Here is a 27,469-nt window from a genome sequence, read left to right as displayed (position 1 = left end):
TGGAAATGAATGACCTGCAGATGCTTTCTGTAGATGGTAGTGACATTGATTGGGTGAACAATCCTTGCCTGGGTAGTTGGCTGACAGCAGGATGTTCTATATCTGGAGTCACATATCAGATTGGTCTTGTCAGTAGGATCAAGTCCAATGTGCAGAAAAAGGTATAAGGTACTTTTACAGAAGGGTTATAGAAGTGAGGTTGAAGGATGTAGAGCACAAGGCCAACCACAGAATGAGGTTGGAGGATGCAATTTTTGGGGGTTTTCAAAAAACAAAATCCTCCCACATTTATGTAACCCACACACCTTCTGGGTGTGGTGTTCGGTCCCATCTAGTGGCACCTAGAGAGTGTTCTACAGCCTTAACTAAGAGTCAGTTGGCTTTTAGCTCATGCGGTAGAGGCACATGCACTACGCTCCAGAGGTCCCCAATTCGATCCTGCCCACCAACGACCAAGGTCTGTTGGCATTACACTTATTCTTTCCAAAAAAAGATGACTTTCAAGGGACTGTTCAAGATAGAAGTCTGTTGTGCGTACCACCACAGCTACATAATAGCCAGGTGAACCTTCTGTTGCTGCTGCATTATGACCACTATGCTTCATTCCTTTGTGGAAGAATTTATTGTAGAATCCGTCCTGTGCTCCAGAATCTGTTTTCCTCAAAACAAAATAGCTTTTGTGCTTGCAAAGAAAACCCTGAGCAGGGTGTAAATTGATTGTTACTTCCTGAGTCTTAGCCTGAAAAATTACTCTTGGATGTGATCTCCTCCAAAGTTGATGATTTTTTAAATATCAACCTTTACTACTTCACTGCTGATTAAGTGAATATTTCTGCTTAAGTGTGCCTCTTCCATGAGCTTAATTGCCTTCTACTTGTCCCCATATACCAAACACTTGAATGATCCTCTACCCCATTGCCAAAACCTCAAGCTTGGACCTTGTTAATGTCTATGATGCAGTGAGGAGTTGTCACTACAGACATCCACAGCATATCAAAAATGGAGACAACATAGATTTAGTAATATCAAACAAGAGAAGGGCTACTGTACTACATTCATTTTTTGTATTTAGTTTATTAAAATCCTTCCTTTTACTGTAGAATTTCCAGTCTACTACTACAGGGGCTGCAGGATTTAGGTGAAGCTTTCAACAGAATATGCAGGGCTTTAACCAGCTCTTTTCTCTGTGCTCTTAATGTATGCAGGGACTCCCTTTTTTTTTGTCTGAAGGCAATCCATTATGGTGGGGAGGTGTCTTTATCAGATCAAACTTCTGGTCACAAAATACATTGGTTCTGGACAATATTTCCTGTAACTTTTGCATCAGTATAAAGTGTCTCTGTTACAGTGGTTAAATCCTCTGATTTTTACAATTAAAGATACAATTAAAGTCCACTTAAACTTATGGAAAAATAAATGTCTACACTAAGTGTAGCTTTGTCTAGTAAATCACAGGTACTCTGCCTTACCACCATGACCCATCCATTAAACTGGGGAATAGGAGAGATTTAGGCATCAGGACATGCATAAAGTGCTGATTTCTGCCTGTTTTTGGCAATTGCAGGTTGTGTAATCGGATTGCTGTCTTGAGGTGAGTAAGAACTAGGCAGCTGAGCATCAGTAAGAACTTGAGCTCATGTTCTCCCCTTACATGAAAATAGTAGAGTCTCCATGAGATCATTTGGACATGCTTTCCCACTGGATACGAGGAGGGGTGAATAGAATTAAACCAAGGTGATTTAAATCACCAAGTAGAAAGCCTAGATTTTTATCAACTGTTCCATTCATATTTTCTAAAGAGAGATGTATTCTCATTAGCTGATATAACCATTAAAACATGTTGGTTTACAACTAAATAGAGCCTTTACACTAGATTTGGTATATCTTGTCACTGCTTAGGAGAGTATACTATAACTATAAACGTTTCTTCAAGCAATTGCGTAGCTTAATATTTTCGGATCTTGGTAATACTTTTTAATATGTTAGAAGATGGTTAATGATATATTATTTACTAGATAATTAACTCTTTGCTCATGATTTGTGTCAAGCTGCATTAGGATGGAAACTGGAATTAAACACACAACGGCATATAGAATTTGGTTTTATTAAAACACCTTACATGTTTTGAAAGCATAAACTTTTCTCAAAACATGTTTCACATTTACAATTAAATGATTTATTAAAGGAACAGAGATTAACTGTAGTCAGTGAATTAAACTGATTATTTCAGTTCAGCTTGGGAAAATTTTCAAATATGCCTAAGTGAAAGTGACTGGAACATAAGTTTCTACTTATCTAAGTCTCTTGAAAATGAGACAACAATTTGCTAAGTTACTTTAGGCTATCCTTCAGACTTTTTAAAACTAGTAAATATCATCCCCCTCCCTCCTAGATTTTATTCATAGACTGGAAGAGAAACAAGTTTTCCTTTGTTTAAAAAAACAAAACAAAAAAACCTCCCAATCGATTTCTCAACTTTGAATTAGTCCAAATGAAGAAAATCTCTTCAGTAGCACAGAAAGTGTACTACTGCTTTCAAAAGCTGGTTTAGCACTTAAGCACCTGAAATCTAAGTTGTTGAGGTAGTGACTTCCTGCAATTCAGTGGTAAGACTTTCTTTAAAACATCAGCAAACCTGTACTGCATGAATGGTTCACTTCGAGTCTTGAAACTTATCGTTGAAGTACTTTAGTGGCTTTTGGATGCCTGTGTAATAGCACTAGCGTCTTCAGCATTTAGGCACCTATACTGGTATTTTAGGTTGAGAGTAATGGCAAGAAAATGAGGTTGAGTGAGTGCTTGATCTATACGCTTCTTTACTGCGTGCAATTTAACTTTGTTGTTGGGTATTTATTTCTTCAATATCTCTTGAAGTTCCTTCCAAATTTCACCAGCATCAGCAGTACTGCAGCAATCTTACTACATGCATCTGAGGAAGTGGGTATTCACCCACGAAAGCTCATGCTCCAAAACGTCTGTTAGTCTATAAGGTGCCACAGGATTCTTTGCTAATCTTACTACAGTTTGTCTAAGGCTATGGAAATAGGTTTCAGTATATTCAGCATATCTTCTACATTTCTCTTTAATCCAATATTGACTTTTTGGTTATGATAGTTCCATCTACTTTGTCACAATTTTCTTCACAAATTGTTATCGGAATAGGCCATTCTTAATAAATAACTCAAAACAGTCAACCACTGAATTCCATTGTGCATCTTGGTGGAGAATTAGTTTGAAATCTTCCTGCTCTCTTCAGTGAAGCTGAAATAAAGTGGTTGTTACAGAAGTATTGTGCAATTTTAACACTTTCCTTTATTCCTAGAATTGTACCTAAACCTTTGGCTAAAATGTGCGTCAAATGAGCACTGTGCCCATATGTTAGGTTTCAGGTTCCCTTCGTTATCTTCTTCTAGTTTTCTTCTCAATTTTGAGACATTTGTAGCATTGTTTGGGACAAAGCAACACACTTGACATGTTGTTTTTTGTTCACAGTTGTTAGAGTTTTTTCGGCTGCTACTTTTAAGTATTCCGCATTATTAACACTACCTGATGTATCAATTGTTTCTGTGTAAGCCCCACCTTCTCTTGTCACACAAGCACATGTTACTGGATCAGTATGTACATTGTACCACACAACAAGACTCGGATTAACAAATTTTCTGTCAGTGTTTTCTGCACCTTGTTCAACTTCCTTCTCATATGCTGTATCTGGCAACCTTCCAGCAATGTCCGCTCTAGCAGGCGGAATATAGCCTGTTTGTAATGACTGAACCATGTCAATGAAATATTTGTTCTGAAAAAGATGAAAGGGAGAATTTGTTGCTTAAATAAACTAAGCAATCTTTTCAGCTGTTCAGTCTTGCTGGAATTTGCTGGTCGTGGTTACAAACTCATTCATGGTTTTACTGGATGATGAAGAAAGGCTTTTTTGGGAGTGGAGGGATGTGCAGGTAATTTACTGTCTGATGTATATTAATTTAGTTGCAGAAATGCTGGTCACACCAGCAGATGGCTCTAAAGTTCTAGACCTTGCAGACAATGGATGTTCATCTGAACATCCCTGAAATAAAGATGGTAAAAAGGTAACTCATTCACTGAGCATTGCAATCTTTTTAAATCAGTACACTGAGTAAATGACAGATTCTTCATAGTGCAGCTGTTTATATCACTGTTTAAATGATATAATCTAAATCCAGTTTCATAGGGACAATAAATTATAAGGACTATCTAAATCTATTTAAACCCTTATCTCTAGCAATATACCAAACAGCTTGGGAAAAAACGTCAAGTGTTAAAATTCATAAATGCCTAATAAAACTTCAGTTTTGAACAGGAAAGCTTCATGTAGGATGTTTGACTGTATTGAGCAATTAAAAAAATTTAATCCAGTAGTAATAGTAAAAATGAAATTGATAAATACTCCCTCAACAAACTATCATACTAATTATATTTTGGATGTGAACATTTTGAAATTTATAAGTATCTGCCCAAAACACAAATTTGATGATGATCTAAATTATCATTTACTAGCATTGTTAGAAAGGATAGGTAGCCTAGAAGAATGATGCAAAAACAAATTTACTATCCAATTGATCCAGATTGGTTCAGACTTGTCTGCATCATAATCTTCAAAGTTGTTGCCTTCTGAGAAGCATTTTTCTTAATGCTGTTTCATTCTGATGTCCAGGCCTTGTATCTTTTTGTTGCACTGTATACATTTGCCATGTGTTCCTCTTGCATTGTAGATATGCTCTTCATTGCTCTATGCCACAAATTCATGGGAGACCACTCTTTTTCAAACATCAGTGTCCTTTTATTTCCTTGTATTTTACTACTACCACATGTATACAGCTTTATACAGTTCCCTATCAGGCAGGTAGCCCCATGGGGATCAGCTTGCTCTTACAGCTAGCTGGGAGCAACAGGCCCTCACTTTCCTGTTCCTCCCTTCCTACTTCCTTCCCTGCTAGCTTTTATAGGCCTTCCCACACCAAGCTCACAAGTATCTGTCCTTTAGGGCTTTAATCAGCCACCCTGTCAGCTCCAATCTCTTCACCTTACTGGGAGCTGAGCTAGCAGGCTCTGAGCTAGTGGGCTGAGTCAGTGCCTTTTGGCCAGCACTCTTTTGCATGTACCCAGGGATACAGGAATTTCATGACTGTATTCCCAAATATGGTCTTTCTATGACCTGCAGTCATGGCAATATTTTTTCCTCTAAATCTCAGGTGTCGAAATCAGCACTAGAGGCTATACTCTGTCCCTTCTTTCCACAGTGACCTGCTTTGATACTAGTTTTGCTCCTTTCTGGTTACACAATGTGCTCCTTCTCCCTTGTTACATAATTCCCCTGCTCCCAGAAAAACAAAAGAACTAACAATCCAAGACTTCTGTCATGTAACCCACATGCCTTTTACACTGCAGTATTTTATTTGTTTATGGACAGGGAGACAGTTGAGAAATTATTGGATTTGTGTGCACATGCAAGGAGACATAGCAAGGCCATTTACCTGAAGTGTCCAGAACCAGGAAGAAGCAAAGTCTGGTAGTTAGTTACTGAGCAGATCCGTGTTTTTCCCTGAGCCGGAGAATAAGTTTCTATCATGAATGGAGTCATAAATATTCAGTCTTTTTTTAGAACTGAGCCAATTAGAGCTCAGGAAGGGAGAAGTTATAAAATAGGAGTCTGAAATCACCCAGGTGAGCTCAGTGGATGACCCTGAGGGGATCACATGAGAGTTAGAGGCTGAATTCCAATGCTTGTCATAACTTTGCCAGTCTCTTGCACCCAGTAGCACAGCACTGAGATCCCCCACAGGATCAAGCCCATAATAGAACACTTGACATCTTGTGCCATATTTATAAAGCTTGACCTCAAAAGTTAGATGTTTTCCCCCCAGATTCTTTCTTTATATAGAAAAGCAGCCTTTAATTCAGTTTTTGATAGAGACTCATGGATACTGCATATTTTATTTTTTGTTTAAATGTCTTGAGAGAGTATAATAAGTTTAGGCCTTAACATATTTTGTATTAAATTCAGATTTCATTTTAAACAGGTTTATTTTTAAAAAGAAAAACTTATTATGATTTAAATAAAATAAACTGTTTTAAATTTAAAAATGTTCTTTTTTTGTTTAAAAAAACTGTATTTTTGTCTCTCTCGATAGGAGGGAGCTTTGAATGTTGACTGTAAATGAGGTCTTCCAACCATATGGGTGCTCTGGAAATTGTGAGGAAATATTTATCTCTGTAGCTCTTGGGGCATCTCTGTACTTGGCTCATTCTGGAACTCCAGCTGTGCATTCAACTTCTCTTCCTCCTAACAAAGGGGAAACTAATGTTACTCCTTGTAGTTCTGTGCAGCTATCATTTAGAATATTTGTTGGCTTGCCATGGGAGTGCTTTATAGGAAGAGGGAAGTACTGTCTAGGCTCCACTTCATCTCATCTGCAAACGTCTCCATTGTATCTTAACCCAAGTGTTGCAACAATTAATAGAATAAATTACTTTAAGAAATATTTATTGGATTTTTAAAATCTTTCCAGTGTTGTAAATTCATAGAATATATTAACTGATTTATTGGATTATTTTTATTTGTTTTAGGGATTAATTTTTTTGGTTAGTAGATACCTAGTTTTCTTTTTTTCTTTTTTCTTTTTTTCTGTTTTTGTAAACTTGGTTGGCTGGTCTCGCAGCATAAAAAAATTCTTCTTTCCCTTTTTAAAATTTGTTAGGGCTTTTGGTGATAACAAAGGGTAATGAGGCTTTGATTGGGATGGGGTTTTGCTGCTGTTTGGTGACCAGAATATTTGCTTTTTACTTGATTAGACTGCTGGATGATATTTTTACTGATTGTAAATTTAATTGCTATAACATCACTTTAAGATCATAGCCATTTTTATATTTTAATCAAAAGAATAAATTAAAATAAGAGGTAATTCAGAAGTAGTATGCAAATAAATGGAAGATCTCCAGATCAATAAGCACTTATAAATCTTTAAAAAAGTAGTAGTTAAGATGTTCCTTATATATTTATTAATGGTAATTCATTCATGAAGGTATTCCAAAAAGGAGCTGCATGAAGCCTAATGCTTGTCCTTGTTCATACCCTTCTCCTTGTTGTTGACATCTTACTCCCAGAGGTCTCATTTGGTACATGACACAAGGAAGATGAATGTTTATGATGGTTGGCTGGAAAGACAGAGTAAGTGAAACTATTCAGTGAGATGGGCCGTCAAAGCGGCAGTCAATGAAACTGCCATATTCAACATAATGTTGATCTTGCCTTTCTTTAATAGCACTCTGGGAGAAGTGATTACACAGAGCTGAAATGGCACAGGATATTTTGGGGCAACAGAGTTAATTTTTTTTTTTTTAGTTTGTTGGACCATTCAAAAAGAACTAGAGTTTCTGTTTTTATTATGGGGGAGCAGCAGCCACTCTGATATTTAGGTTGTCGGACACCTTCCATTGTGTATGTGATTAAACCCCTCTCCCCTCCATTATTGTATCTAAGTAAGAGATGGGTTTTACAGAATGCAAAAAGACAAACAGCATTATGTATATGTCCCACAAGAATGTCATCACATATGGAAATATTGGTAAATGGTTTGTCTCCATGAAGTTGTTGCAGTTCTCTGTTTTCAGGAGCTTGTGCTCATATTGTATTTAGAATGCATCTTACTTAAAAAAAACAAAACAAAAAACAGTGGTTTGCATTTTAACAGGTAAATATCTCTCTAAACGCTGAGCCTCTCTATGGGGCCAGATGGCCCCAACAGCCTTACTACACTACTTAGACCTCAACAGCAGCATCCGCAAGTTGCACCCTGCGCAGCCTCATGAGTCTAAGCTGTTGTGTGGAGTAGGGAGACTGACTGCTGAAGCTCACTACAGTGGGAGGACAAGTCTTTTGGGAGGAAATGGTTATGTTACCAGAACTTTGATAGAGAATGAAATTCTTGATTAGATACAATTCATAAATTCAACTCGCTTCTTATAGATGCTCTTAACTTTTACTACTGAAGATTGTAGAAGATTATGATTATTAATCAGGGCCAGATGTAAGAAGGACTCCATCCCACTCTTTCACTGCAGAAGCCTGTGCATATTTTGGAAACCAGATAATTTTCTATCCTTGCACAGGGTTTCAGAAGACAGTCTGGGGTTATATGAAATCTGACAGAGTGATGTTCATCCTTGATCTAACTTCATTAAAGTTACACTGGGGTGAATTTGGTCCATTGCTTATTTGTGTGGGGATGTGAAAGAAAAGTTATCCTTCCACTCATAGCAATAAAAGTATCTGAATAAAAGTAGCACAGTTCTTATAGATAGTTTTGAGGGGGGGGGAGTAGAAACATAGTCGTTTAAGCACAGGGCCGGTGCAAGGAAGTTTCGCGCCCTAGGCGAAACTTCCACCTTACACTCCCCACCCAGCTAACCCCGCCCTCCCCACGGCAACTAACTCAGCCTCCCACCTGGGGAGCCCCCCCGCAGCAGCTACCCCCCCCACCGTGACAGCTAACCCGTCTCCCCCTTGTCCCCCCACGGCAACTAACCCCGCCCAGGGAGACTCCCCCTGTCCCCCCCAAGGCAGCTAACCCTGCCTGGGGAACCCGCCCCAGCTCATCTCGGCTCCGCCTCCTCCACTGAGCATGCCGGCACTGCTCTAATTCTCCTCCCCGCCCAGGCTTGCAGCGCTGATTGGAGGAGACTTAGAGCTGAGCTGTGTGCTCTGCGGAGGAGGTAAGCTGGGGCAGGGAGCTGTTCCCCTGTGCGCACCCGCCCCTTCGTTACTGCGGGTAGCCCTCCCCGCGCACCCCCCCAGCTCACCTCCACTCCACCTCCTCGCCTGAGGGTACTTTTAGGCGCCCTAGGCGGCCACCTAGTTTGCCTAAATGGTTGCACCGGCCCTGTTTAAACAGGCTAATACACTGTAGCGCAATAGGTCTAACAATGTTGTCACAAACAATAGAATGTACATTCGACTGAAATACCTCTTCAAGATTCACTTACTCCACAGATGCTAACCTACGTCAATCAGTGCCCTCTCTGCTCACATTTTGTATGTGAAGAGGGGATGAGAATGAATATAAACTAATGACCTGTGGCTTCCAGGAGCAGCTTGTATTCTGTTTCTGTTTATATACTGTTAGCTCTTAGGGCAGGGTCTATTTTTATTTATCTTGCACAGTTCCAAATAGAATAACAGCATTTAAATAATTATCTAATGAATGCTAAGACCGCCACTAGAGGAGGGAGGGTGGGTGTTGCCTTGCCTGCTGCGTGGAAAAAGAGGCTTCCAGCGCCCAGGCTTGAATCTTTATAGCCTTCAGACCTCACTTCCTTGGGGGTGAGTCAGCGCTGGAAAGCTGACCACCATTCACCTTTTGCAGCCGTTTCTGACTTCATTCCCACCCCTAGCCATAAAGCACAGCTGCCTTCCCTCAGCAAAGCCGGACAACATTCCATCTGCTTTAGGGGCGTTGTGGTCAACTCTAGTATACAAACTGGTTGCCAAGTAAATGGGAGTTGTAACAGGAGAGGTTTGGAGAGAGTGCTTCCTTCTGTTTAGGGATGGCTCCACACTAAGTAGTGGATATGGAGGACAAGGGAACAATTGCTGTGACCTGCCTTGGATATATTGTTGTGTCCATTCTGCTAGAAGACAGACAAGACTTTTGGTACATGAAGTACAAGTTGGTGGCCATACTCCTATACAAGATGCATTGTCTGGAAGTGCAAGTTTCAGCACTGCAGCATTTGAGAAAACAAAAGACTTCTTGGACAACTGGATTCAGAAATTGTGTCCACAACAGTCTATATAAGGGGAAAGACTGGCTATAAAGCAGTGGTCCCCAACCTTTTTGTGGCCAGTAGCACATTCATGTTTTCAGAAGAGTGTGGCGGGCCCCAACAATTTTTCAAGGCTTATTTTGTATTTGTACATTAAATAATACAAAAAGTCATATTTAATATTACATAATATATGAATCCAGAGAGAAGCCATGAGGACAGAGAACACTGGCACCCGCAGCCCTGGAGTTCTCTGTCCCCGGCAGGCTTGGAGCCGTGGTTTCTCTTCCCTGCTGGGCACTAGGTGGGCACACACAAATGCCCCGGCGGGTGCCATGGTGCCCGCGGGCACCGCGTTGGGGACCACTGCTATAAAGGAAATGGAGAGAATAGAAACCAAAGACTCAGATTGGCAACTTTTGACCAAGGGGGAAGTAGAACCAAGAGGCTTTCAACCTGATTAGAAGTATTGAATCACTATCAAACACTCAATGAGTAAATTGCTAAAGAGCCTGTCTCTGGAGGAACAGAAAGCTACAGGGGTTGTACCTGGTAAATAACCTTGTGGTATGAAGTAAGCAGCTAGCAGGAGGTTCTTCATCCATCCGAAGAAGGCAAGCAGTATTATTGGTGACTCCGTATTAAGCAAAATGAACAGAGAATTCAAGGAAAGGACACAAGGACAATAAAACGGCAAAAATACAAGATGTAACTGCAAGATTAGATGGGATTATGCAGTTGTCTGGTAAATTGACACTGATCATACACGTTGAAACCAATGGTATGGCATCACTGGAACTATATGGATTATGGAATTATGGATTATGAGTTGAGAGAAGTAGAAAATACCACATGTGGGTTGCGGGAATGGTGTGAAGCCAAAGGTTTTAGTTATGTGGAACATTAGGCCACAATCCACCAAGAGAGGGATTGGTCTGTATGAATGGGATGGTCTGCAGCTCATAGGTGAGTCTTCTCTGGAGCTTGGCAGAAGCAGCATGGAGGTCCTTCAAATTAACAGTGCAAAGGAAGGGTGTTAAGGAGACTAGTTGATTTAAAAAATTACTCAGCATGCCACGAAGAACATGAAAAGAGTTTTCAGTTGCTTATAAACAAGTGCTACAAGTCTGGGTAACAGGCAAGTGGAATTGGAAATTCTCATTAAGAAACTTGATATAGTTGGCACTATTGAAACTACAGCCACTGGTTACAACTCCAACAATACTCCTCGTCTCTGGAAAGACATTCAGCAAGAGAGGAGCAAGCCAGTACTTCTCTACTGTGGGCTATTTAGTGTCGTGCACCCTCTGCAAAGATTGGTAGGAAAGGAACAACTCAATGTCTCACTGAAATAGCACCTGCTCTTTTCCCCTGCATCTCTATCAATCCGAATAGTTCAGCATCCACAAGGAGACTTCTGAGACTTTGTCATTACAGTTTCCCTCCCTCCAGTCCTGTATTTCTAATGTGCTTCTGACATTGATTCAGCTGATAATTTTAAGCTCAATATGATCAAAGCCAAGCTTTTGATTGTCTTCACTGTAAATAAAACAATGGATTTCCCTCACCCCTGTGCCATAATCTGTGTGTCCTTTTTACTCTGCCTTCCCAGTGCATACATCCAGGCACTGTCTGAGGCTTGCCACTTCTACTGCCATAATGCCAAGATTTAATCCTTTCTGCTCAGACTGCCAAGACTTTTTATAGTAGACTCAACATGAGATGAGAGTCAACAAATCTCTTGCTGTCTGGCTTTAATGCCAGCCATGTTGCGCCTTCCAGTCCATTCAAAATGTTGCTCATGGGGTCATCTTCCTGGCTCATATCTCTGACTAAGCTGATAAAGGGTCATTAAAAATATTTTAAAGTGATGACAAATAGAAGGACAATATCTTTGTTGCAGCTTCTGGGATTTTTGGATCCCCTTAGATTTCTAGTGCTACCTACTGTTTTATCCATAGGGTTTGATCATGCAAGTGGTTTAGCATTGACTTCAGTATGAATTGAAGGCTCCCTCACAGGTTTTGTCCCTGTGGCAAATAAGAATAACTATTCTAACATTTTAAAGTTTATATTGCATACTGAATTTTCATTCATTTTGTTAACTAGGCCAGACAAGTACTGTAGTGGTTGTATTGCTGTGTTAAATGGACTTTAATTCTGTTCTACATCAGTTTTTATATAGCGCTCATTGTCGTATCTAAACACCTTCCTGCAGTGCATAAAGCAGCACAACTGCACATTGTCGTGTGTTCTCTCTCATCCGTTCCCCAGAGGGAGAGAGATGTGTAGTGGAGTGTCTTATTTTAGTAGTGGCTCGTTTTAATATAAATATAGCTGTTGCTATATGTTCATTAGAGAAGACAAGGTCAAAGAAGTGCGTCTTCTACTTGGAGCAGAAAGTGTTGAGGTTTTGATGTTCCTTAGTTCCTGTGGAAGTTCATTCTGCAGTTATGGACCTCCTTGGATAAAGGTCCATCTCATGCACAGATGAGCTTTACTTTTTTTTAAGAGTTTCATTGTGCCGGAGGAGCGTAGCTGTCGACCATGGTCGGCATTCCAGAGCTTTAGACAATCTTCTTTGTTTCCTGAGCCCAAGCAATGGAATGCTTTTCAGATAAGACCTTTAACTTCTCTTGGAAGCCAGTAGCGGAGGACAGATTTGATATGTTTGTGGTGGCCTCCTTTGCTGAGAAGATGTGCTGCAGAGTTCTGAACTAATTAGTTTCCTAAATGCTGAAGCTTTATGCTGAGGCATATTACGTTTCTGTAATCTAGATGAAAGGTGATTGAAGTGTGAATAACTGAGACTAGGTCTTTGCCCACCAGAATGGGACAGAGTGTTCTAGCCAAGCAAGGGTGGTAGAATACTTGTGGGTGCTGGTATGCGAGAGTTCATTGTTAGCAAAGAATCAAAGATTACTCTGACCTAGATTACAGGAATAAATTGACCAATTGTGGGAGTGTATCTTCAGTCAACCGAGACTTGCTCATAGCCTCAAGCTCTTCAAAATACTTTCCTCTTTTGCCCATCTGCATCACCTTTGTGTTGCTTGATTCAACTTCAGCCAGCTACTCTTTATCCAAGAGCTGATCTAATTCAATGTGGTGGTAGTGGTGTGGTTGTCTGTGGTAAAGGATAGGTAGAGCTGTGTAACACGGATGCATGTCAGCAATATTTAGATGATATCAGACCAGTTCACCTCGTGGTTCCATGTAGTCATACAATTTGGTTTTTAGTCCAACAACTTAGATAACTCAGTTAGCCTACATAAATAGGAAGGAGGCAGTTGGAAATGTATTGATGTAATGTTTATATGGAATAAGTCATTAATGTAACCATACATTCCTTTGGATTTAATAAAGGCCAAATGGTATTTCTAAAGTTGCTCTAAACATGTCCAAATGCCTAAATACTAAGCAATTACTACACCTGTATAGTAACAAACATTTATAAGAAGTGATCACATACTTACATAAGGACTAGACCCAGTGGGGCTTAAACCCAGGTTGGCCGGCTCTAGCTTGGTTAGCAGGTACTAGTAATTAACCTCTTAAGACCATATCTCTCCTTTTTTGCCTTTTAACAATCAATTGTTGTCACTGCCAATTGCTAACTTTAGTTAAGAACCAATTTTGAGTAGTCGTATGTTAGGGATTACTACTGGCTCAACACACACGATCCTCCTTTATTGTTCAAACAAGTGATGATGATCCCTTTTAACTGGGGCCTACTTTCCAAGGACTCTTCCTCCTATCTTACCAGTTACCTTTCAGGTCCAGTTTTTCCAGTTAAAGTGTATTCTTTCAAGGCCTTCCCACAACTGCTAACAGGACCTGCACTGTACACAAGTATTTTCTTTAGCCCAGGTAATTTAACCATTAAATATATATACATAATCAATCCTACAAACATTCGGCAAAATTTAGACCCTTTCAAAGTCAGAAGTTTTTTTCCCAATAAATTCAGATATTTTAAAGTTACTTTTCGTCTAAGGGAATTGTCAAAATGGGGATTTTTTTTTTTCAAGAATTCAAATATAGACCAAGTCTGACCTGTATTTTCATTGGAGGATAGGCCTCTCAGCTGTTTTTGTATCATGCTACATATTTGTTTTCTTTTAAATTGCTCCCCTGTTCTACTCAGATCCCTGTATGCTTTTTAATTCAGGCATGAGCCAATGGCACAGAACAGGTGGGGAGGAAGAAAGTGGTTGAAACTGAAAGCAAATTCACAGTGCAGGAGTAGGTGAGGCGCCAATAACAAATTTACAGGACAAGGAAGAAGATGGAATGGGGGTTGGGGGATAGATGGACTCTTCTTAATAATTTTGAATTTGCCCTTTATAAAAGAGAAGTAATGGTAGTTATCTGAGTTTCTGCTAAAGTAAAAGCTTTTGAGATAGCATGTTTAGATTTATTATTTTAAAATACATTATTAAGCTAAGCCATGACTTACAGCTGGCGCAGGAAAGCACTGGCGCCAGCTAAAGCTGATTAAACCAGCAGGCCTGACGGCTGTTTAGTGCTTAAAGTACAGCACATCAGCTAAATCTCCTGTCTGTGATTACCCATCATCAAAAAGCAACTATTGAGGCTTCTCTTATTAATGATTAATACACACACAGGAATTTATAGGCCTGTTAAATGGAAACATTTTGGTTTCTTAACTTTCATAAAACTATCCAAGATTGCCAACTTCTCCCTCATATCACTGCCCATCTCTTGTGAATATTTTCAGTTTTCATTTTAGTTATATTCCAACTTTCTTAGTGATAAAACTTCAACTACTAGAAGACCTATACAACTAGGTGATGTATGGGAAAGTATAGTCTACATAATCTAGGAAATTAATCAAGACAACATATTGTGGCACTCCTCTCTTATAATCAAACTTTTAAATTAAAACAAAAACAAAACATGAGTCATTGAAACCCTTATAGAATTAGAGTGCACTTTTAAAAACTGCTTGTGAATGGGAAATTTCTGTCAGAAAATGAATTTTTTTCTCAATTATCTTTTCAGCTCTTATAGACACCATCTCTCTTTTTAAATTACTGACAGTTAACAAGTTTGAAGATTTGCATGCCAAACACCATTTCAGATTGAATAGCTGTGAGAATTAAAGTGTAAAACTACTTAGGACAAAACTCTTGTCAGTCAATCGATGGTATAGAAAATCTTTGCAGTAAATGTTTGATTGTGATTATAGCTTCCAGATTTTTATTAAGTGATGGATTGCAGAAATAGGATTAATATGGCTACCTAGCTAAAAAAGCAGTTCTATATTGGATTCAAAGTTCTGACACTTTACTTGGTGTATGTAGTGTGAAAAGCAAAATCTGTTAGCTTTTTCTGTAATTTAATAGGCCGGATATATTAGCCTCCAGTAAGCTTTCAGATAGTGTAATGAATCTTAATCCTTATGATTAATGTCTGTTATCTTCAAATACCTTCTTTTTCCTGTACAGAGAATGTCTCTCTGTATATTGTAGTTGCTTCCATAAAGGTTGTAAAATAACAAGACCCTAACCCTATGTAATATTGTTTTTAATAGCAATTATACTCAGCAATATCAGATGATAGGTATTAGTGCAGCATTATCTAGAAATAGAGTAAGAAGTGCTTTCCAAAAATTCAGTGAATTGTTTTTAGAGCTGGTTGTCTATGCTTGGATTCTCACTGACCTAGTGGCTCGAAAGAAAGTGATAGTGTTTGTGCTAGCTTTTTCAAAATGTTGTCTTTTTATATATCCATAGATAGCTGCTTTAAGTTTTGTGTCTATGTATGTGTGCTGTCAGTGGCATAAGTTCTGCCAAAATGCAAGTAGTAATATTTGAAGTTGAAATACAGCCTTCCCTAATAGTAAACAATTGTTGCTATAGGATGGCTGTTCACTTGTTTATCTGACATAAATTTTCACGGTCTCAGTTCAATTTCTAGTGGACACTTGTACGTGTCCCACAATGTAATACCACAACTCCATCCATCTATTTGCATCCTCATTGGCAATTGCAGAAGAGGCCAAGGATTGAAGGGGCATGGAGAGTGAATAGCCTCTTACTGCTAGAAGAGGCCCCTCCAAGTCATGATTAAGTTTCATTGATGGAGCATTGCCCCTGAGTCTGCCCTTTCTACATCTGTTTTGTGAGTATAAGACGGGTCTGCAACCTTAAGTGGTGTGCCGAGTCTTCATTTATTCACTCTGATTTAAGATTTTGCATGCCAGTAATACATTTTAACGTTTAGAAGGTCTCTTTCTATAAGTCTATAATATATAACTAAACTATTGTTGTATGTAAAGTAAATAAGGTTTTTAAAATGCTTAAGAAGCTTCATTTAAAATTAAATTAAAATGCAGAGCCCCCTGGAGTGGTGGCCAGGAACTGGGCAGTGTGAGTGCCACTGAAAATCAGCTTGCATGCCGCCTTCGGCACATGTGCCATAGGTTGCCTACTCTTTGGTATAGGAGGACCTCAGTCCCCAGAGTTGTGCATTTGACACCTTTTGAGCATTGAATTCTCACAAAATTTGTCACTTGAAAAAGAACATATTCTCTATTATTTGTAGTATCAAAAAGTGCAGGGGATTTTGAGCTATTCTAAACTCAAAGAAAACAAACCTAGGATTAGAAACATCCTAATTTCAAAATGAAATTCATCTACTTAATTTAACCAAAGTTGTTTCTGATGTCCACAGTTCTGTGGGATACTGGTTTATACATATGGCTAGCATTCCAAGAATTCGTGCATTTTACAATGAATTGCATCCCCTATATGTATGTTTTTCCACATTTTTGGGCTAGCAACAACCTCCAACTAGTTCATAAAGTTCCTGGCGTAATTACTTCACTGGGCAGAAAATAATTTAACTTTTTTTATCTAGTTATGTGCTTCAAAATTCAGGTAGCAACTGAGCTGGCATCACATAAACCTGAAGGTTTCTAAAACTATGCCAGATTTAATAGGTATAGATCACTTTGCATGACAACAACAGCAACTTCTTCAACTAATTAAGAAACACGTGGTGTAAATTTTTTGAAGTGCCTAGGTGATTTAGGAGCCTGGAAGTCATTGGGTTTGTCTTCACTACAGTGTTAGCTTGAGGTATAACTTGAGTTTTACCCCTTGCCCACCTCATCCAGACATAAATCTCTATTTTAAATGGTGTTTCAAGCACCAGCTAGGGGGTACGGGTTTACGCTCCTGAGCTACTGAAGCTCAAGCGAATAACATAGTGGGGATGCAGCAGCTTAGGTTAAAACTCATCAGCTGCTAACCCAGTTTCTCTGCCGATCAGATCACTGCGTGGGTACTTTCAGTTGAAAGCTTGCTAACTCAGGTGTACTAACTCAAGCTATCTGTTCCGTTCAAGACAAACCCTTAGGCTCCAAATGGTATTACTACTCAGCAAATATAGACTAATACCTGATCCATTTCTGATGTTGCACACTTTTAAGCCATAATAAGATTTGAGAGGTCTAAGAAATTACAGGATATAGATGGCTTTCAACAATACCGTTGTGTACTATGTCATTATCCAATCATGTATAGTAGGCAGGATTGAACCCACTCATTGGATGGAAAATGCCAAAGGAAAGCCTGTGTGTTACAAAGAGTGTTGCTGTTTCAGTAGATGGCACTCTTCCCTCATATTCAGCTCAAATGAGGTCTTGACTAAAATCTCCATGCTAGTCTTTGTAAGAATAGGGTTTTCTCTGGTGTCTTAGCCAAATTACAGCTTAATTAATAACATTGTTCTTTCTAGTTATGCCACAGACATTTAATTACATTGATCGTTACAATTTCAGCACTCATGGATCAGTGGCAAATGACAGGTAAAACCTGGATTGTAGTAAATTGTTTCTTGGTGTCCCAAATTTGGCTTGTCAAAACTAACTTAACATAGTGTGAGTATTAGAATTGTCACAGTGATAGAAAATTGGCTGAAAGCCTATAAACAGTAAAAGTGGTAATTTATCAACTTGGGAGGAGGTCAGTCTAGTGGGGTGTTAAGCCTGGCCTTTAACACCTTTAATATTCTGGAGATGGAGACAAATTGCATATTAATAAAATTTGTAGATGGTCTTAATTCTCTTTGAGGTAGGAAAGCTAAGAGTCTGTGAGTGAGTTGGGGAGACTATTTCCCCATTGTTTTCCTATAGCAATAGACCTATTTCTAACTTTTTGGGGGGGACTATGTGTGACAGACTCATGCACACTGTTAGAGATAATAAACAGAAAAGGGATTATAGTTTTCCAACCTGTAAATTTGGGCTTTTTGTCTAGAAGTATTTACCAGTTTCAGTATAGACCAGGTTTTATGTGCTTATATTAACTAGTCTATATTTTCTGGGGCAGAATTTTTGACAAGGCTCGAAATGGAACTATAGCTGAGAGGGAGCCTTCATGCAAACGTTCTCAGCTACTTTGAAATTAAGAATAGATGGGACCAACCCATCTATAATTGAAGCCTTGAAACAACCAGTAGATATTCTTCCAGTATATGTAGGGTGACCAGATGTCCTGTTTTGGGGGACTCTTTCTTATATATGTGCCTATTGCCCCCCACCCCCGTCCCATTTTTTTCCACAGTTGCTTTCTTGTCACCCTATATATATATGTTAACATCATGTTAAAAATCCTGGTCTATTAATGTGTAGGCACTGCAATAAGTAAAGGGCTTGTTTACACTACAGATGCTACAGTGGCACAGCTATGGCCCTACAGCTGGTGCTGCTGTAGTGTGTTAGGGCACATCTACACTACAATCTTAAGTCAACCTATATTAGATTAACTTACACCAACCGCAGTAATTACTGCAGTGGGTATTATCCACGCTATCCACCTTCTGTTGGCGGTGAGTGTCCTCACCAGAAGCACTTCCACCAACTGAAGAGAGGCAGTGTTGGGGGAAGGCTGAGAACGAGGGCTCCCAGCTCCCCACTGGGAGCCCAGCTTCTGCCCGGAGCTTCTCACCTCCCCATTCCTAGCCAAGAGCCAGGGTAAGGGACAGCCACCTGGGACTTCTCACCTCCAGCAGGGAGATCTGCTCCTGGAGTCCAATCAGTTGCTGTGCTTCCAGCAGGGAGCCAGGGCCCTGGGGACAGCAGAGCTCCTTGGCTTGGGCTGCCGCCTGGGCTCCCCACAGGAGCCTGGGTGGCAGCCTGGCTTGGAGTGGAGACCTGGCTGCAGGGTGACTGGGGAGCCAATAGCTGATGTAACAGACACTGCATCATCCTAACTACACAGATGTAAACTCCACCTCCTCGAGAGGTGTAGAGTTATGATGTTGGTGTAGTAGGGCACAGATGGTAGTGTAGACCAGTGGTTCTCAAACTGGGTCGGGACCCCAAAGTGGGTTACAGCCCCATTTTATTCGGGTCACCAAGGCTGCTGTTAAACTTGCTGGGGCCCGGGGCTGAAGCCAGAGTCCAAGCCCTACTGCCTTGGGCTGAAGCCCTCAAGCTTCGGTGCCCTCCAGGGTGGGTGTCTCAGGCATCGATCTCCATTCCTGGGGTCTTATAGTAATTTTTTGTTGTCAGAAGGGGGTCGCGGTGCAATGAAGTTTGAGAAACCCTGGTGTAGACACATAAGTAGACATAAGCTGCCTTATGTTGACCTAACTGTAGTGGTAGAACAAGCTGTAGTGTAGACACTTACTACAGTGATGGAAGGTTTTTTTCTTTCGCTGTAGTAAATCCACCTCTTCATGAGATGGTAGCTAGGAAGACAGAAGAATACGTCTGTTGACCCAGGCCTGGTCTACACTACGCGTTTAAACTGATTTTAGCAACGTTAAACCAATTGAACGCTGTACCCGTCCACACTACGAGGCCCTTTATATCGATATAAAGGGCTCTTTAAATCGGTTTCTGTACTCCTCCCCAACGAGAGGAGTAGCGCTAAAATCGGTAGTACCATATTGGATTAGGGTTAGTGTGGCCGCAAATCGACGGTATTGGCCTCTGGGCGGTATCCCACAGTGCACGACTGTGACCGCTCTGGACAGCAATCTGAACTCGGATGCAGTGGCCAGGTAAACAGGAAAAGCCCCACGAAATTTTGATTTTCATTTCCTGTTTGTCCAGCGTGGAGCTCTGATCAGCAGGGGTGGCGATGCAGTCCCAAATCCAAAAAGAGCTCCAGCATGGACCACACGGGAGATACTGGATCTGATCGCTGTATGGGGAAACAAATCTGTTCTATCAGAGCTCCTACAGAAGACGAAATGCCAAAGCGTTTGGGAAAAAAAAATCTCCAGGCTACACAGTGCTGCGTGACAAGCGTTACGGGAAGCCAGAGATTCAAATGGACGCTCATGGAGGGGGATACTGAGGACTCCAGCTATCCCACAGTCCCCAGCAGTCTCTGAAAAGTATTAGCATCCTTGGCTGAGCTCCCAATGCCTGTAGGTTCAAACACATTGTCCGGCGTGGTTCAGGGAATAGATCATCAATTTACTCCCCTCCCCCAAGTGAAAGAAAAGAGAAAGAAAGCGTTTCTTGACTTCTTTCAGTGTCACCCTGTGTCTACTGAATGCTGCTGGTTGACGCGATGCTGCAGCAGTGAAGAGCAGTATCCGCTCCTCTCCTCTCCCTGGTGGCAGACGGTACAATATGACTGATATCCATTGTCACCATCAGCCCGTGAGTGCTCCTGGCTTGCCTCAGGTGAGGTCGGCCGGGGGCGCCTGGGTAAAAATAGGAATGATTCCTGGTCATTCCCAGTAGATGGGACAGAACGGCTGGTAACCATCCTCATCATAGCAACTGGGGGCTGAGCTCCATCAGCCCCCTCCCTTTCCTGTGTAAAGAAAAGATTCTGTACTGCCTGGACTATCATAGCAGCGGGATGCTGGGCTCCTCTCCTCCGCACTGCTTAATGTCCTGCCTGGACTGTCATAGCACCTGGAGGCTGCCTCCTTCTCATTTTATCTCACTAACAAGTCACTGTTTCTTATTCCTGCAGTCTTTATAACTTCATGACACAAATGGGGGGGTCACTGCCACGGTAGCCCAGGAAGGTTGGGGGAGAAGGGAAGCAACGGGTGGGCTTGTTGCAGGGGCACCCCCCCATGAATGGCATGTAGCTCATCATTTCTGCGGGATCTGACACAAAGCAGCTGTGCTCTCTGATACACTAGTTCTCTAGTACACTTGCCCCATATTCTAGGCAGGACTGACTCTATTTTTAGAAATCATAAAGGAGGGATTGACTCGGAGTCATTCCCAGTTTTGCTTTTGCACCCCTGGCCGATCTCAGCCAGGGGCACCCATGATAGCAGCGGACAGTACAGAAAGACAGATAACCGTCTCTGCTATCATGCAAAAGCAAATGAATGCTGCTGTGTAGCACTGGAGTATCGCCTCTGTCCGCGGCATCCAGTATACATACGGTGACTGTTTTTTTAAAAAAAAAAAAAAAAGGCTGAACGGGCTCCATGGTTGCCGTGCTATGGCGTCTGCCAGGGCAATCCAGGGAAAAAGGGCGTGAAATGATTGTCTGCCGTTGCTTTCCTGGAGGAAGGAATGAGTGACGACTTTTACCCAAACCACTCGCGACAATGATTTTTGTCCCATCAGTCAATGGGCTCTCAACCCAGAATTCTAAGGGGCGGGAGAGACTGCGGGAACTATGGGATAGCTATGGAATAGCTACCCACAATGCAATGCTCCGGAAATCGACGCTAGTTCGGACCATGGACGCACACCGCCGAATTAATGTGCTCAGTGTGGCCGCGTGCACTCGACTTTATACAATCTGTTTTATAAACCGGTTTATGTAAAATCAGAATAATCCCGTAGTGTAGACGTACCCCCAGAAGTGTCTGCTCTGGAGCTTAGGCTCACTTAACACCTTGAGTAATGTAGCTAGTTTAGGTGTAGACCAGGCCTAAGTTTGTGAGTCTGTAGAAACCATTGGAATATCTGAGCACTATAAAGTGAATTAAGGATAGCAGATTAGCCTAGATGTGTCTGCCACATGCAGATGAATTTAAATTTAATTTAAATTCGGATACTGTCTCACTTCTTTAGAATTCCACTTTCCATTGCTCATTGTCCAGATTTTTCTGGAAAAGAATTAATGTTCTTAATAATTATTAGCTAGCTCTTGCCTTACTCCTGGTTTTTGCATTTTAATGAGTACAGAAAGCATCTTCATAATAGTGGAGTAGTAGTAAGAGGCAGTAGCAAGCAGAAAATAGGAAAATGTTCTTGTAGACCTTTTCTTTATAGAAAAAGGTCTTCCATTCTCCCTCAAAGCAATCCATGCAAACAAGCACGTAGCTTTTTAACTTTTTGTTTCAAAATTTTAGAGGTTTCAGTACTCATTGAGTTAAAATTGAAACCCGTGCCGATCTATATTTAACAATGGTGGTTACTCACTTCTGCTGTCATATGTAACAATGCAATGACTTGGGGGGGGTGTGGGGAGTTATTTAGCTGTGAACTTATAGAAAATACTTCATCTCTATTGCACATAAGTTGCTTTTCAGCTATATGACTACAAAAATGCTCTCTAAGAGGTTCTGATTAATGATAGTACAACAGTTTGATATACATAAATGCCAGAATTAACCTTGTTCAGGTTTCATGTAGTTTGTATGTGTGGGCCTACACCTAGGTAGAAGATAGGATGTTTTTCAGTCTTTCTAAAATGTTAACCATCGATGGATCCAGTAAACCATCAGTGAATTCTGTGAGCGTACATAGAATGTCACTGATGTGCAGAAAAGCCTCGAAATCAGTTGCTTAACACACTGAATACTGGTGCCAAAACTGCATTTGTGTGTTTAGGTAGCTAAAACACACATTCTTCATACCTCATAGGTAGAATGTTACTCATTACTATTTTAACCATAATTATTTCCAAGTTAGAAAGAAAGATAGGGCAGCATGGCCTACACTGTTACTGGAAGAAAGCTCTCAGCTTTCTGATATTTAACCAGCTTAAGCCACAGCTCTTGTGTACAGTTTTTAGAGGCAAGTACTAAAACTTGTTAGCCACTGATTGTATCTGAAGTCTTAGGGCTTGGCTACACTTGCGAGTTACAGCGCAATGAAGGAGCCCCAGGCACACTAGCTCACTCCCCGTCCACACTGCCAAGGCATGTAGAGCCCTTTGACTCCGTGGCTACACTGCTGCTGGTACTCCACCTTGGCGAGTGGAATAACGTTTGCTGTGCCCCCGCTGGAGCACCCCAGCGTCAGTATGAACGAGGTGTTGTTACTGCACTGCGATCAGCCTTCAGAAAGGTCCCATAATCCCCTTAAGTCAAGTGGCCACTCTTCTCATTGTTTTGAACTCGCTGTAGGAATGCTGATATGCCATTTGAAAGCTCCGTTTCTGACAGCTGGCTGCTTCTCTGCTCCAAGACAGATTAATGTGAAATGGTGTGTGTGTGTGTGAGAGAGAGGGTCTGTCTGCTGTCTGAACTTACAAGACAGCGTGCTGACCTGCTCTCAGCCCCCCAAAAATTCACTCTCTCCCCCTTCACATACACATAACACACTCACTGTCACACTTCACCCCACCCCGCACTCCCATTTGAAAAGCACGTTGCAGTCACTTGAATGCTGGGATAGCTGCCCATATTGCACTGCTCCCAATGCTACTGCAAGTGCCACGAATGTGGCCACACCAGTGCGCAAACAGCTGTCAGTGTGGACAGACTGCTGCGCTTTCCCTACTGTGCTCTCTGAACACGGGTTTAACTCACAGCCCTCTACATCTGCAAGTGTAGCCATGCCCTCAGTAAATATAAATGTAAGTAGCTTCTATGTTATGTACTTTATGCTTTAATGCTACTGTAGATGAATACAAAATACTTTATTTTACTGGAACTTTTAAAAGGTTTTAATGTTGAATGACTAATTAAGATTCTATAACGTTTTCCCCCTTAAAAATAACATTTTAATAGTTTCCATTTGTTTTTGGAAGCAAAGATTTATTCTAATGTAATACTGGATTTATTAACACATACCAAAAGTTATACAAAATGGAATGTGCAAGGGGTATATCTAAAAATTAAGCATGCCAGCAGAAAACAGGGGCATGGTTCGAGTTTTTGATCTTTCTGAGAAGGCTAGTTTTTCATTTTAGACGCTGCAAGAGATTCTAATCAGCAGGATATCTGGGCAAAATTGTTTGTCACAACTAGCTTAGCCAAATAGGGCTGTACTATTTACTGCTATGTTTAGCTACTATTTCGTTCTTGCATGGATTAATGTGTTGTATAACTTAGGGGTTTTTTTTAAACTTCCTCTCTTCTGGTGAACAGACAGCTTTACAATGTACAAGATGGAAAGAGCAGTCTTGCTTTAATTTACAGAAAGTATTACAAATGGTGCAAGGAAACTTGATAGGCACTGCTTCGTACTTAACAGTAAATACCTACAGTTTACATACCAGGATACTGACTCATGATATATTGGGGGGGAAAAATCCTCCATTTTGATAGAATTTAATAGGAACAGTGCTCCTATGGGGTATTTGGCCTGCTGTTCTTATAGTAGTTATCAGTATACCTAAAAGTTGGATTTATGATGCCGAAGTATTTTTCCTCATCCCAAAATGGATCTTTCCCAAATAGCTGTTTATAAAGATTTGTAAAATTTGTTTTTATAGGTTTTAAATTTTTGGACACTGGAGAGAACTGGATTTGTGCCATTGCGAAATTCTATTATATTCGGTTTAGGTGTAGATGCAGCAAATTTTGTGTCAGGTATTGAATGAGGGCCAGGAGTTTAAACATAATATGCTAGACAAGTGGAGTAAGTGAAATGATTTCAGAAGGAAGGGATGATATGAGGACCAATGATGGGGAAGATGACTTTTAGCTTCTGAGTTCAGCTGCTGTATTTTGGTCAGGGAAAACAGCCTTCCAACCTCATGAATCCTGGGGAAGGGATGACTTAATAGTGTGGATGCCATGGTGTCTGTATGGAGGACTGCTATCCTGTACTGATCTGTCTCATGTTCTCCCCAGACTTCACTTGGAACTGTGCTGCCATTGGCTAATTACATGGTTCTGTTAGAACATTCAATTAATAAAGAATGAGGGTCTCACAACACATGTTCCTATCACCAATGAATGTCATCTGTAGCTTAATTAAATCGAGGAGGCCAGTTCAGTTTCAGATGACAGACCATTATTGAATAATCAGAGTATTAAAAAGTTTAAGGAAAAGGAGGATTTGAAGTCCATGCACTCTGCAATGCTCAGTGTACTGAGATGTAATTACACTGGTATTAACGACTGCTTGTCAGGGCCGGTGCAACCATTTAGGCAAACTAGGCGTCCGCCTAGGGTGCCTAGTGGTTGGGGGCGCTTAAAAGTCCCCTCAGGCGAGGAGGTGGAGTGGAGGTGAGCTGGGGGGGGCGGGGAGGGCTACCCGCAGTAATGGGGGGGGTGCTCACAGGGGAATAGCTCCCCGCCCTAGCTTACCTCCACTCTGCCTCCTCTGCTGAGCACACAGTCCAGCTCGAAGTCTCCTCCAATCAGCGCCGCAAGCCTGGGCGGGGAGGAGAATTAGAGCAGCGCCAGCATGCTCAGTGGAGGAGGCGGAGCCAAGGTGAGCTGGGGTGGGCTACCTAGGCAGGTTTAGCTTCTGCAGGGGGAGGTCTTCCCAAGCAGGGTTAGCTGCCGTGGTGGAGGGGAGAGGGGGGAAGTCTCCCCAGGCAGAGTTAGCTTCTGTGGCAGAGGGGTGAGGGGAGAAGTCTCCCTCCCCAGGAAGGGTTAGCTGCCATGGTGGGGGGAGAGGGGTTAGCTGTCGCGTTGGGGGGGTAGCTGCTGCTGGGGGGCGAGGGGTTAGCTGTCGTGGTGGGGGGGTAGCTGCTGCGGGGGGGGAGAGGGGATAGCTGTCATGGTGGGGGTAGCTGCTGTGGGGGGGGCTGAGTTAGCTGCCGTGGGGGGGCGGGGTTAGCTGTGTAGGGGGTGCAAGGTGGAAGTTTCACGTGGCCCTGCTGCTAGTGTTTAAAGGGATAGACAGATGGAAGGTGGGAGCTGAGGTGGTAGTGGATCAGTGGTGAATCTATATTTAGATACCTATTGTGATCCTTTTTTATCTGACTCTACGGCTGGCCACTGGTTTTGTTTTAAAAATCTTGCTCTTCTCTGTGTGTGAATGCACTTAAAACTGCTGTATCCCACTTCATATAACAATTTTTGTGGAGGAAAATTACTCATGCAAAGCAAAATGTGTACATCCCGATGGTCAGAATTGTCAGGTCACTAAGGCAAAAAAACATGCTATGTCCAAACCAGATTCATCACTTTTACTTTCTGTCCTTCAGGGAACAACCCATCTTCAGCACCCGAGCTCATGTCTTCCAGATTGACCCAAACACTAAGAAGAACTGGGTTCCCACCAGCAAGCATGCTGTTACTGTGTCCTACTTCTATGACAGCACAAGAAATGTGTATAGGATAATCAGCTTGGATGGCTCAAAGGTATGTCTATTTATTTTAAGATCAACTTTTTAACTATGTTTCAGTCTGGCATATTTCACACATTCTTAGAAATGTGTCCTATGTCACAATCTCTCCCAACAGGAAATTTATTGTTGGCGTTTTAAAATGGGAACACTTTTATTGACAATGTTTAATCATGAGAAAATACTGTTGTCAATACATTTAATATATAAACCTATTACCAAAGTTCAGGAATTGGCTTTTAGTCGCTGGGCTATCTCAAAAAGTTCATTTATTGTAAAAGATACTGGAAGTTATGTGTAGGTGATGATCATATCTGTTTTCAGCTTTGTTTTCTATGGAGTATTAATATAACTAGTTCCTTGGCATTATGAAGGACATCTGTTCAGTGATCATAATCTCTCAGTAAATCCTTGTTTGACATATAATCCTCATTTCTGTATGGAAAAAATGACGACTTTTCTCCTATAATGCTTTCAAAAGTAACCTCTTATCAAAACTCAATACATATTTTGATTAGGTATTGTAAATTATCTAGTACCTGGATTTAGAGGACTAAAAATCAGGAATCTTTTTCTATTGTGTGATGTGAACAAGACCCTTGCCTGTCCCTCATATTAGCCGTCTGTAAAATACATATTAAAATACTGACATGGAGTTGTGAGCTATTAAATATTTGTAAAGTGTTTTGAAATCTATGGGCTAAGGGTATTATGTAAGTATAAAGTATAATTCAAAAATTTAAAAGCTGGAATTTTTCCCGAAAGTCTTAATTTACAAAAAGGTTGCAACTTCTGTGGGCTTTGCTGAATTGAAAAATAGGGATAGAGCAAAAACAACTCAAGAATTCTGGGGCACAGATGACATGTATCTTAACCAAAGTTTTAAGGCCTATACTAGTGCTAATTGCATGATGCAGTAGAGTGTTTTAATTCCTTAATTCATGTTCTGTATTACTTGAGGGTTTACTGTGTTTTGTAAAAATTTCGTAGGGTTGGGCAGAGTGATCCAATGGATAGAGCACAATAGTTGGAGTCAAACTCTTCGGATAAGCTTTCATGCCCACATGAGCTCCCATTGAAGTCAACAGGGTGTTGCATAGTCACAGAGATCAGAGGCCAACCCTAGTAAAATAAATTTTGCATACAGATATTTTGAATAAAAATAAGTGTAAGTTCTGACCAAAATTGACATGGTTTCATATCAGATATGTAAGGTGAACAAAAGCTTATAAGTG

At 41.0% G+C, this 27,469-nt stretch overlaps 1 protein-coding gene across 1 annotated transcript in view; it reads left to right on the top strand.

Moving 5' to 3' along the window:
* Positions 1–27,469, top strand: part of HOMER1 (homer scaffold protein 1) — a 153,022-nt gene that overhangs the window by 18,823 nt on the left and 106,730 nt on the right. The window contains 1 exon segment of the mRNA XM_030567547.1: positions 26,094–26,250. Within this exon segment, the coding sequence (XP_030423407.1) occupies positions 26,094–26,250 (157 nt within the window).

The sequence above is a fragment of the Gopherus evgoodei genome, chromosome 6 (genome assembly GCF_007399415.2).
Source record: "Gopherus evgoodei ecotype Sinaloan lineage chromosome 6, rGopEvg1_v1.p, whole genome shotgun sequence".
Taxonomy (NCBI): Eukaryota; Metazoa; Chordata; order Testudines; family Testudinidae; genus Gopherus; species Gopherus evgoodei.
The sequence above is the reverse complement of the archived record's forward strand: the minus strand, read 5'-3'. Positions and strand labels throughout refer to the sequence as shown.